Raw genomic sequence first — 13680 nt, 5'->3', positions numbered from 1 at the left:
TGATTTAATACCATCTGATAAAAACCATTTATCAATTACTATAATAAAATTGTGCCTTTTCTCCATAGCCCCGTGTTACTCACCAGAAGGTTCTTTAACAGAGAAAACATGCTCAAAAGGAAACTAGTTTGCAGTTTTATTTTTACAGTAATGGTACATACCCTCCTTTTCAATGTTAATGTCCATACGTTCAATTGATTTTATGCTTCTATGTACTAGATGTTAGGTAAGGCACTGGACTTTAACAATAAAAACTATAACAAATACATTAAGATACAACTCCTGGGGCACCTGGGTGGCCCAGATGGTTAAGCATCCAACTTCAGCTCATGTCATGATCTCATGGTTTGTGAGTTTGAGCCCCACATTGTGCTCTGTGTTCACAGCTCAGACCCTGGAGCCTGCTTTAGATTCTGTGTCTCCTCTCTCTCTGCCCCTCCCCTGCTCACGCTCTCTCTCTCTCTCTCAAAAATAAACAAACATCAGGGATGCCTGGGTGGCTCAGTCAGCTGAGCATCCGACTTCAGCTCAGGTCAAGATACAACTCCAGGGGCGCCTGGGTGGCTCACATGGTTAAGTGTCCAACTTCAGCTCAGGTCATGATCTCATGGTTTGTGAGTTTGAGCCCCACATTGGGCTCTGTGTTGACAGCTCGGAGCCTGGAGCCTGTTTCGGATTCTGTGTCTCCCTCTCTCTCTCTGCCCCTCCTCTGCTCACACTCTGTCTCTCCCTCTCTCTCAAAAATAAACATTTTTTTAAAATTAAAAAAAATAAAAATAAAATAAACATCAAAAAAATTTAAGATATAACTCCTCTCAGAAAGGAACTTAGACAGACTTTTGGAGAACATAGTCAAGCAAGCAGTAGGATAAAGTACTACACAAATGGAGTCCTAGAGTAATGTAGTTAACGGGTCACTAAATCAGGATTGAAAGATAGTAAAGGCTTCTTTCTGAAAAGGTACCACTTGAGCTGCGCCTGAAAATAAACCTATTCCAAATAATTCTTAGAAAACTGTAGTCTCAAAAAACAAAACAAAACTGTAGTCTCTTACTTGTAATTAGTTTTCAGTCAAAAATTCTCATTTGTCTGAAGATTCAAATCAACATTTTTAGAGGAAAAAACACAAATCTTAACTTTACTTATAACTTAAAAATTAAAAGACTGCCTATATTCATATATATGTTACGAACTACCAAATTCAGCAAGACTCCCAGGCTTCAGAGAAATGAAATACTAACTATCCAAGAATAATACTATATAATTAAAAGCATCATTATTTTTATTGAATACCTGCAATAACCAAACAGGAAGCATGATATTTTTAATAGCTCCCATATACTACAGCAACAAAAACAATAAAATGCCTTAACAAGAAATATACAAGGCCAATGGAAGAAAATTTAAAAATATGATGAAAATAAAACTGGATCTGAATGAATGGAAAGAAACAATGTTTTTGTACAGGAAACTGTAATGCTGTAAAGCTATTAGTCTCCAAATTAATCTACTACACTCACTAGAGTCCCACACAAAACACAAGCAAAAAATTTTTTAATATAACTTGACAAGCAGGTTATAAAAATCTAAGAATAAAGACAAAAATCTGCCAAAAAACACTTCCAAAAAACAATAATGAAGTGAGATTTGCCTTGTCCTGTGGTCAACTTGTTTTAAAAGATCCCAAATTAGGGGCATCTGGATGGCTCAGTCAGTTAAGCGTGACCTTTGGCTCAGGTCATGATCTCCCAGTTCATGAGTTCGAGCCCCACATCCGGCTCTATGCTGATGGCTTGGAACCTGCTTCGAATTCTGGGTCTACTTCTCTCTCGGCCCATCCCCCCACTCATACTCTGTCTCTCTCTGTCTCTCTCTCTCTCTCAAAAATAAATAAACATTAAAACAAATTTTATAAAAGATCCCAAACTAGAAGCCCAAGATTGGCTGAAGTCAAGGAATATATATTATGGTCTACCCAATGTTTTATAAGAAAAAAAAAAAAAAACAAAAAAACAAAAAAAAAACTATGAATTAAATTGTAAATATTTTTAAATCAGAAAATTTACATAAACATTCAGATTTCAGGCTTCTTAAAAAAAAATCAAAGGCTCTAGCAACACTGGGCTCAAATTCATATACAGTAGCACTGAAGCTGAGGCTGAATAGCAGAGCTATTCACTAATCAGTATTTGAGTCTGAGAACCAATATACTATTCATCTAAAGAAGTCAAAACAAAAAAGTACTGGCAAAGAAATAATAAAACACATTAATATAAAAGAGGGTCCAGGGGCACCTGGGTGGCTCAGTCGGTTGAGCATCCGACTTCGGCTCAGGTCATGATCTCGTGGTCGGTGAGTCTGAGTCCCACATAGGGCTCCGTGCTGACAGCTCAAAGCCTGGAGCCTGTATGGATTCTGTGTCGCCCTCCCTCTCTGCCCCTCCCCCACTCATGCTCTGTCTCTCTGTCTCTCTCTCTCTCTGTCAAAAATAATAAAACATTTTTTAAAAAAAAAAAGAAGAGAGGGTCCAGAAATACAGGTATCTATAAGAATTTTTATATATGGCACCACAAACCAGTGAGCTGGGACTATTCAGTAAGTGATGTTAGAAACAACTGGATCTATCAGCCTACAGGGTGGTAGGGGAGATCATTTTTCTTCCTCATCTAATAACCAAAAACAAATTTCTGTATGATTTGAGTCAAGTTTTTTTTAACTTTATGAACCCATAAGTTTTAAGGGAAAAATGACAGATCTGACTATATTTAAAAATGGAAAACATCCGGGGCGCCTGGGTGGCTCAGTCAGTTGGGCAGCCCACTGCTGCCCAGGTCATGATCTCGCGGTCTGTGAGTTCGAGTCCCGCATCGGGCTCTGTGCTGACAGCTCAGAGCCTGGAGCCTGCTTCCGATTCTGTGTCTCCCTCTCTCTCTGCCCCTTCCCTGCTTGCTCTCTGTCTCTCTCTCTCTCTCTCAAAAAATAATAAACATTAAAAAAAAAATTTTTTAAAAAGGAAAACATCCATATAGCCAAAAACAAAACAAATAAATGTCAAAGGCAAGCAATAGACTCTGAAAGGCAAGATCTTTAACATAAGGAAAAAAAAAAAGAAAAATAGTATTAAGGAAAAGCCAGCATAAGATATAAACAAGTAGTTCACTGGAAAAAAATAAATAGCCAACAAGTATTCAGAAAGATGCTATCTCAATAATCAGAAAAACGCAAAATTAAATAATCATATATTTTATAGACTGTATAAATTGGTACACAGTCTTATTAAGATACAATTTGGCAGCTTTTAATCAGATTTTAAATGTATATACTTCAACCTTATAACTATCCTACAAAAATTGCTCAAACGTACATAAAATATTAATATAACAAGAGTGTAATAGCAAACAATTATTATAAATCTAAGTATCCCTTAACCAATAGAATAGTTAGTAAGAGCATGATTTATCATTCCTATAGACAGGAGTATTGAACCTATCCATATATCAATATGGCATGATCTCCAACATATTAAATGAAAAAAAAAAGTCGAGTATTATGAATAGTATAATCCTAATTTCCTTTAAAACAAAACAATTTATTATATGAAAGTATATAGTTAACAGTCTATCTTGTGATTTTTAAAGAGTAATAAATTCCGGGTCTGAAGGAGAAGCAAAGTTCAAAGTAAGCCTGAAAGATATTACTTGGCTAGGAAGTACTCAAAACCAAACAGGTCATGTCAAAAGGACAAGACAGTCAGCTTAAGGAGTTCCCACTGACCAAGGACAATGGAGCATCAAAAGAAGAGTGACTGACTGGTGTTGAATTGATCTGTGGCCACACATGTTAGTAGTAGTAGCCAGGGGTCTTAAAAACTTCTATATCCATGAAATGTGCAAACATATTCAAAGAAAGAAGAACAGAGACACAACAGAAAAGCAGAAGAGACCAAAAAGAATACAGGTCAAAAAAATTTTTGATGATAAGCATGACATATACCAACATCTCATTAAATATGGACACACACTGGGGCGCCTGTGGCTCAGTCGGTTAAGCATCCAACTTCGGCTCAGGTCATGATGTCGCGGTCCATAGGTTCGAGCCCTGCATTGGGTTCTGTGCTGACAGCTCAGAGCCTGGAGCCTGTTTCAGATTCTGTGTCTCCCTCTTTCTCTGACCCTCCCCTGTTCATGCTCTCTCTCTCTCTCTGTCTCAAAAATAAATGTTAAAAAAAAATGGATGCACATGGAAAACAGTATGGAGGTTTCTCAAACAACTAAAAACAGAACTACCCTATGACCCAGCAATTGCACTACTAGGCATTTATCCAAGGGATACAGGTGTCCTGTTTCGAAGGGACACATGTCCCCATGTTTATAGCAGCACTATCAACAATAGCCAAAGTATGGAAAGAGCCCAAATGTCCATCGATGGATGAATGGATAAAGAAAATGTGGTGTATGTATACAATGAAGTATTACTCAGCAATCAAAAAGAATGAAATCTTGCCATTTGCAACTACATGGATGGAACTGGAGGGTATTATGCTGTGAAATTAGAGAAAGACAAAAATCATATGACTTCACTCATATGAGGACTTTAAGAGACAAAACAGATGAACATAAGGGAAGGGAAACAAAAATAATATAAAAACAGGGAGGGGGACAAAACAAAAGAGACTCATAAATATGGAGAACAAACTGAGGGTTGCTGGAGGGGTTGTGGGAGGGGGGATGGGCTAAATGGGTAAGGGGCATTAAGGAATCTACTGAAATCATTGCTTCACTATATACTAACTAGTTTGGATGTAAATTTTAAAAAATAAAAAATAAAGTTAAATAAAAAAAATAAATAAATAAAAAATAAAAGATGCAAAGCTAAATGGGGATTGTACACATCCGAGATCAGAACTTTAGATTCTATTGTTCAATAAATCAGTCAACTGTCAAAAAAAAAAAGGATGCACAAAAAATACCCTCCTTAAAGCATTCACCTGCATGCATCTTGAATTCTTGAAAATACCACCAGTAAAAATTTATCTCCATAGGATATATGAAAAATAGAGAATAACCAGTCTCACCAGCCCAGAATTACTAGATTCTTGGCAAATGGGTTATTTTCTCACTAATGAAGTGACTCAGTTCTGCATTCATGCCTCTCTGCTGGAGAGTCCATTCCACAACTCATCAAAATTACAAATCACTACTCTGTTTATGAACCTTCAGTGTTCCTAGAGAACAGTGAAACCTGTAAATACCATAATTAGAGTGGTATAATTGGAGAATACCTGATTATATTGGATGAGTTCTCTTGGCAACATTTTTGATTGTAGAAAAAAGACATTATAGTGGACACAAAACATGGGAATTATGATTTTTAATGCCAGCCAAAGTGAGCACTTGAAAGACCTACCCACACAGCATTCTCATCCACTTGTTTCCAAATTCTATAAAGATGTCAGCTAGGAAAACTGCTCATACAGTTGCTTTTTAACAGAAAATGAGGGAAAAACAGCTCTAATTTCTCCATAAAAATAAAAATGAAAAAGGTTAAGTGGTGTAACAGACAGACATTACACAGTAGCATAATGCTTCTATCCTAGCATATGTTTCAGAAATATTCTTAGAACCACATTTACTTTACAGACACTCTTATCTTAATCCTCTAAAAAATAAAATGTTTCAAAAAAAAGTCATACCCCCAATATTCATAAAAGAATCTGTAAACATGTTAAAGGAAAGCAAAACCACATTGAGTTTTCTGTAATACATAATGAATCTCCAATTGCAAAAAATTAAAAGGGTCAAGAAAAGTCTAAAAAATAATAAATTCATAAAGCTACCCAGAGTGATAAATGTATAAGGCCACAGAAAAAACCTAGAAATAATGAATATACCTGCTTTAATCACCCAGGACAGAGTCTCTCATAAATGTCCTGTTTCTGATACTGTCATTTAAGGAATATTAAATCAAAGAAAACACAGTATTAGCATCTCTAATTCCCAAACCCAATCGGAAATATACATTGTATTCCGAAGCCAACAGCAAATTTTTCCTGGAATTCTTAGCATAACCTATATTTTGTCATCTTACAAGCAGTGTGCTTCATTTTAAAGTGAAAATAATAATAAAGATAATTTACTTATGATTTTTTTTATAACCTTTTTATGGGGGGGGAGGGTATTTCAGGTAATTTCTCACACCAAACTTACATTTCTTTTTTTAAACTGTTAGTGACAAGGGCGCCTAGGTGGCTCAGTTAAGCGTCTGACCTGGGCTCAGGTCATTAACTTGCGGCTCGAGAGTTCGAGCCCCGAGGCTGGTTCTGTGCTGACAGAATGCTTCACATTCTGTGTCTCCCCCATCCCCTCTCTCTTTACCCCTCCCCCACGCTCATTCGCTCTTGCTCTTTCTCTCTCTCTCTCTCTCAAAAATAAACAGTAAAAAAATAATTTCAAAATAATAAAAATAAACTGTTAGTGACAAAACTTTTTTGCACTTACCTATCGGCATCTTTATCTTCAGGCAGCATGGGAGGCAAAGGTAATGGTGGTAACGTAGAGGTCACTAAAGCCACATGTTGCTCCTTCTCCTTGGCTCCTAAACTTGGTGTAAGTGGTTTGGTTTTCTCTTTAAGAGATACTGGTTCGTCCTTTGTAGCAGCAGATTTACTCTCCTTCCCAACTACAACTGCTTTCTTGGCGGCTTTATCTACAATCAAATTATTGTCCACCTTGGTTACCTGAAGAGGTGGCTTTGTTTTTGCCTTGTCGTTTTTTAAAGTCCCACCACTTGACGGAGAAGGTGCGTGTTCTGTTTTCAGTTTCTTCACATCCTTCACATGGTTTGTTTGAGATGCACCGGCACCCGTCTCCGTGCTCCCCTTCGTAGGTGTAGAAGTGTTGGAGGCTTTGGCAGCTTTGGCAGCAGCCTCAGCAGCCTTAGCTGCTTCTGCAGCTTTCGCGGCTTCTGCAGCTCTTGCTGCCTCTGCAGCCCGTGCTTTTTTATTCTTGTTCAACTCGGCTGCCAGGCTACTCTTCAGAGTTAGTGTGCTAGGAGAAATGCTAGAGTGACGGCTTCTGGATCGAGACAACCTGTGCCTGCTACGAGATCTTGAATGCCTAGAGGAATATGGGCTTCTGCTTCGGGATTTGGCAGAACGTCTGGTGGAAAATAATGAAGATTTAGTCAGGAATTCAGAAAAGTTCAGTCTGAAATTTACAAAAACTACTAACTCAACCTTGTTACATAAAATAGAAATCTATTAAATTTCAAAATCATAATACAGTTTTTTGGGGGGAGACTTTTTTAAAAGACAGAAAATGCTTTCAAGCAGATTATTATCTACCTGGTAGCTAAAATTTTCCTGAAAATAGACTGTCTTCATCCTGGTCTAGCCTATGAATGCTCAAAGGTGAGACTGGATGAAAGCAGATCTCTGGTAGAAGAAATACTCTAAGGATCAGGAACAAAAGTGTGACGAAGCATCACTGCTGTCTTTAGAAAAGAGAAGTACAGGGGCGCCTGGGTGGTTCAGTTGGTTGAGCATCCGACTTCAGCTCAGGTCATGATCTCACAGTTCATGAGTTTAAGCCCCGCGTCGGGCTGTGGCTGACAGCTTGGGGCCTGGAGCCTGCTTCAGATTGTGTCTCCCTCTCTCTCTGCTCCTCCCCTGCTCACACTCTGTCTCTCAAAAATAAATAAAGATTAGAAAATAATTAAAAGAAAGAAAAGAAAAGGAAAGAGAAGTACAGGGGTGCCTGGATGGCTCAGTCGGTTGAGCGTTCAACTTCAGATCAGGTCGTGATTGCAGGTTCGTGAGTTGGACCCCGTGTTGGGCTCTGTGTTGACAGCTCACAGCCTGGAACCTGGAGTCTGCTTCAGATTCTGTCTCTCTCTGCCCCACCCCCCCATGCTTACTCTTTCTCTCTCTCTCTAATTAAATAAACATTTTAAAACATTAAAAAAAAAAAAAAAGGTCTTTCTGAGGCCCCTGGGAGCCTTCTGCTTTTAAAAAAAAAAAAAAAAAAAGAAAGAAAAGAGAAGTACACAACAAGGGTACACCAATGGTAGCAGTAGCAGGGTGAAGTCTGACCAATCTTTCACCAAAGTCTAATCTCTACATCTGTAAAGCTTCCTCACTCCACAAATTCAGTAGTCGGTAGTGCTCTGTCTACAGCAAGAGTGAAAAAGACAATGCCTGTCATTGGGCAATAAGTAAAAGCAGTCTCTAAATCTTGGTAACTACTCAATAATGACTGCAATTCACTTCTCAAAAAATACTGGAAAATATAAAAACTATCATATATATTTAAATACAGTGACAACCAAAATTCCTATAAAACAAATGCAGCACAGCACCATGTGAAAGGAAGCTGAAGTTTTCAAATCCTCACCTTATCAAAACTAAAAACAAGGATCTACAAGACAAAGGCACTATGATAGTACTCTGACATGTTTACCAGGTCTCATTTTAATGCTCACATCAATCCTAGTGAAGTATCTACAGTTTACAGATTAGAAATGTAATCTAAAATATTATGTTACCTAAAATCAATCCCATACTCATCAGTAGTTGTACTGGTTATTACTTACTGTCACTACCCTATTCCTCCAATACTCTTCTATCCAACTCTGTGCCAAAGGAGGCTAACCTCTACAAATGCACCTTCTGAGTTTCAGGGCTGTCACTGGCAGATCAGAAGGCAGAGAAGGCCGGATTATTTCTTCCCAGCATCCTCCCTTTTGGTCACATTTTCTAACAGAAGCTGTGTCCCCTTATCACCCTCTCCACAGTTCTCATCAGGCTCTAAAAACACTGTATTTTCCTTGCTTCCCTCTGTAACTACAGGAACATCCCTTGTGGGTTCCCTTAATCCCCCCTTTATCTGCAATCCTTCGTGAAAGTCTCTTGCACCATCTCAGTTGGATTCAGTTTCCTTTCAGAACCTTGCCTGATCTACCTTGATTGCCAGGTTTTAAATCCAGACCTTCTGACTGAAAAGTAGCTAGGTTAACACAATAAAAAAAATTAACACACTGTGAAGGAGAGAACTCTTGCTGAAATTTTGTAGAAGCTATGGGGAGAGAGTAAATAAAGCAAAGAAACTCCTAAAAACCCATAATTAAAATAGGGCAGAGAGAAAAGAAAGGACTGGAAATTCTGTTTATATCTGATGTTAGTAAAGTATGGAGAAAAACATTTAGAAACATTCTATAATTCTAATATGAAAATAAAATGATGATTAGGTTTAGGATAAACTCAAATACAAATTAAACTTCTCCCTCACTCTTTTAAAAACATTTCAAAATGTACTGAGGGCCAATTGCTGTTCAACATTGAGCTTGTGTTTCATTTTTTTTTTTCAACGTTTTTATTTATTTTTGGGACAGAGAGAGACAGAGCATGAACGGGGGAGGGGCAGAGAGAGAGGGAGACACAGAATCGGAAACAGGCTCCAGGCTCCGAGCCACCAGCCCAGAGCCCGACGCGGGGCTCGAACCCACGGACCGCGAGATCATGACCTGGCTGAAGTTGGACGCTTAACCGACTACGCCACCCAGGCGCCCCTGAGCTTGTGTTTCATACAAACCCAATATTTTATATAAAGTATTTATGCAACACTATTTTAGATTAATGGGAACACAGTTTAGAAAATACTTAAATCTAACACTTGCTTATCATTAAATATTCATATACACCAATCATTAAAATCACCAATAAGCTTACAACTATTTACAAAAATGAGAGGAATTGTTTTGCTAAATATAAAGTGGTAACTATCTCAGATAACTTTAATACAGGAACCAACAGTGTCATAATATGAAACACTCAGCCACATTTTTTATGTCTTTTCCCTTTAAACTCTTGGGCCTCAAAACAAGTCTCATATGCCATGCTTCTAAAGCAACAGAAAGGTACACAGCAGGAGAGAGCAAAGAGACTATCATTTCATCAGAGGTAACAGTACAGAGCTTTCCTCAAATTAACTTTCCTACACTAGCAAGATTCGGATCATCAATTTCATACAGACACATAAATTATATTTAACTGAGAGACTTATGACTAAGTTTTACCTAAGAAAAGAGAGACAAAGATATTACGTAAAACCCTAATACAATTAACTCCCGTGGCCTATTAAATTATTCTTTTCTGGATAGAATCTGGATAAGCATTATCAGCAAAGACTTAAAAATTTCTGGTCTATAAAAGGGATATATTGGAGGTGCCTGGGTGTCTCAGTTGGTTGAGCATCCCACTTGGACTCAGGTCGTGATCTCAAGATTTGTGAGTTCGAGCTCCCATCCAGCTCACTGCTATATCCCTCTCTCTACCCCTTCCTTGCTTGTGCATGCTCTCTCTCAAAAATAAACATTTTTTTTTAAAAAGTAAAAAATAAAAGGGTTATTTTAGAAATGAGGTTTTTATATGTTTTGATCTCTGTATCAATTAAATTCTTCTGGACATACCCTCCATTCCTCTCTAATCCTTCTATTTCTCTTCAAAAATTTAACTTTTCATTTTTTAACTTAAAAAAATGTTTATTTACTTATTTTGAAAAAGAGAGACAGACAGACAGACAGACTGCATGAGTGCAAGCTGGAGAGGGGCAAACAGAGAGGGACAGAGAAAATTCCAAGCAGGCTCTGTGCTATCACAGCACAGAATCCGACATGGGGCTCCATCTCACAAAAGGTAAGATCACAACCTGGGCCAAAATCATACCGACTGAGCCACCCAGGTGCCCCATAAGTTCCTTAACCTTTTAACTTCATGTCCTAGGAAACATGCATTCTCTCAGTGCTTACGGTCTGAAACAAACATGGTTTGGAAACCTAAAATTAAATATAAACACAAAATTCAAGTTTAAGTCATTTTTACAAATGATCTAATACTTCAGCCATACAAAGTTAGGAGGGTAAGAGAGAAGTGCATCTTCAAGACTACAGAATGAACGATATCATGGTATCTTAACGAAAAGAACGAAATGGATGGTAGATAGCAAGTCTTTCTTTAAAGATAAGATTTTTCTTCTTTTTAAAAATGTTTTTTTCAAATATCTCTACGCAGTGAATACATATTAGCTGTTTCTTGTCTCTTTTTAATGTTTTTGAGAGATGGTAGTATCTCTTTAAGAAGTTGAGAAAACTTTCCATGTTTCTAAGGCTTGCAAATTCATACAACACAAAGCAGAACCAGAATCAAAGCTTGATATCCCGAAACTCAACTGGTTAGTGCTCATTGTGAATTACTCAACTGGTTAGTGCTCATTGTGAATTAGGTTAGTGTTCCTTAGAGAAAGAGCATGGTGTAGTATTCACTCAACTGTATCACACAATCTCTCCAAGAGTCCAGGTATGCTAACACTAACTCTTAAAATTTTTACTATAATAACATCTAGTTCCTCATTATATAAAACAATATATAACCACTATCCAAAAGAAGTTTCTAAAATGATAGAAATGTTCTATACATGTTCATGTCTGATACATTAGCCACTATTCTCAACATTTTTTAGCTTAATTTTTCTACCCTGTTTATTTCACATTCTAATAGCAGCTATACGCATTTCAAAAACTTGATTACCCTCCCAAAAAAGATATAACAATGCTTCCCATGCAAGGACGGTCCAACATATGCTAATCCATAAAGGTGACATACCACATCAACAAAATGAAGAACAAAAATCACAGGATCATCTCAGCAGATGCAGAAAAAGCATTTGACAAAATTCCACAACTTTGCATGATAAAAACTAAACAAACAGTATAGAAGGAACACACCTCAACATAATAAAAACTTTCAGTTACAAGATTAATAAGGTTTGAGGATCTAATGTGTAACGTGGTGACTACCGTTGATAATATTGTATAACTGAAATTAACTTAGAGAACTCTAACCAAAAAAATTAAATCTATGAGGTGATGGATGTATTACATAACCTGATTATGATATGAGAATCCTTTCCCAATATATACACATAGCAAATCATCACAATGACACTTTAAATACATAATTTTCTCAATTATATCTTAATAAAACTAGTAAAAAAAATGCCTTCTTAAAATGAAAAACAGTACCTGAAGTAGTCAAAAACCTGCCTTTCTCAATCATCCCTTTTGTTACCTTCTCAGTCAAAATTTTAATTATTCCTATGTAATTTGTCATGTATTGGTATTGGAACAGCTCAATTAACTTTTTCTCATTTTTTTCAAGTAACTATTAACAATACTAGGGCAGCCTCTTAAATCCGTCCTCCTGTTTCAGATCTTCCTTTACCCTAACTAATCTATACTTAATGCAAAGTGAATACCTTCCTCTAATATCTCCTCCTATAATTTTAATTTCACCACTCTTTTCCACCCATTTATCCAGGCTAGAAATCTTCCCAGTTTCCTGATGCCCACAGCACATCTCATCAACTGCCTCACTTTATCAGTTCTAACTCTACATTCCCTTACATCCACACTTCTATGCATGTTTCCTATTGTGGCTATAACAAATTACCAGATTTAGTGGCTTAACCACACAAATTTATTATCTTACAGTACCTGAAGGTTGAAATTCCAAAATCAGTCTTATTGGGTAAAAATCAGCACATACCAGGGCTTTGTTCCTTTTGCAGTCTCTTGGGAAAATCTGTTTCCTTGCCTTTTCTAGCTTCTTAAGGCTGTCCATTCCTTGGCTCTTGGTCCTCCAACAATCTGACCTCTGCTTCCTTTATCACATTTCCTCTTCTGCTGTTTCTGTCCTCACATGGCCTTTTCTGACTCTGCTGACCCTCCTGCTTCCTTTTATAAAGACCCTTGTGATTACAGAGGACCCACGTGTACAGTCCAGGATAATCTCTCCATCTCAAGATGTTCATTTTAACCTCATCTGCAAAGTCCCTTTGGCCATGTAAGGAAGTATACTCACAGGTTCACATGGACACCTTTGGGTGGGCCATTATGTAGCCTATCACATCCTCCCCTCTGTATTCTCAAGGCCACTTTTCTATTTCAGACCTCATTATCTCCCCCTGAGAGTACCTTATCATCTCAAAAATCTTCATATATAGTCTCTCCCTACTCCAGTTATTTCTACAGACACCATCACCAAACAAATCCTCACTGTTCAGTGAATGTTAAATGCTCCAAATTCACTCATTTCCCTTCTCTTTTTAGTAGCTATTCCAAACCTTCACAATTTATTCCAAACCTTTCTGTCTTCAAGTTAACACCATTCCAAAGTCTTTTCTTAACATTGTTTTACTTCTATTTTGCAGAAATAAAAAAAATTATCAGGCATAGCTCCCACCTACAAGCTTAATCTGTATCTCCATCTACCTCACATTTTACCTGATCTCAGAATAGAGGTGTTCTTCTTCCTATCCAAGACTAACTCTTCTATAATGCTATCAATGCCATACTCTCTAGATCTTACTTCAAAGAGTATGGGCCACAAACCAGCAGCATTAGCCTCATCTGGGAGTTTGTCAGAAATGCTGTATCTCAAGCCCCAACCCAGACCTTCCGATTCAGAGTCTGCATTTTAACAAGATCCTCACTAAAGTTTGAGATGCACTATTCCAGGCTCCTCCATGACTATTCCACTATTTGTGATTTCAACCCTTTGCTGTCCATTTACTATTTCAAGGATTAAATAATTCATCTTTAAAATCTTTAAAAACAAACAAGAAAAAT

At 37.4% G+C, this 13680-nt stretch overlaps 1 protein-coding gene across 4 annotated transcripts in view; it reads right to left on the bottom strand.

The window, feature by feature from the left end:
* The window catches only part of CDK13 (cyclin dependent kinase 13), a 123634-nt gene that overhangs the window by 89775 nt on the left and 20179 nt on the right, over positions 1-13680 (bottom strand). For all 4 annotated transcript variants that reach the window (XM_040473009.1, XM_040473012.1, XM_040473011.1 and 1 more), the window contains exon 2: positions 6498-7157. In XM_040473009.1, the coding sequence (XP_040328943.1) occupies positions 6498-7157 (660 nt within the window). The remainder of the gene's footprint in view (positions 1-6497; positions 7158-13680) is intronic.

This window comes from Herpailurus yagouaroundi, unplaced genomic scaffold (assembly GCF_014898765.1).
Source record: "Herpailurus yagouaroundi ecotype Mexico unplaced genomic scaffold, PumYag 100, whole genome shotgun sequence".
Taxonomy (NCBI): domain Eukaryota; kingdom Metazoa; phylum Chordata; class Mammalia; order Carnivora; family Felidae; genus Herpailurus; species Herpailurus yagouaroundi.
The sequence above is the reverse complement of the archived record's forward strand: the minus strand, read 5'-3'. Positions and strand labels throughout refer to the sequence as shown.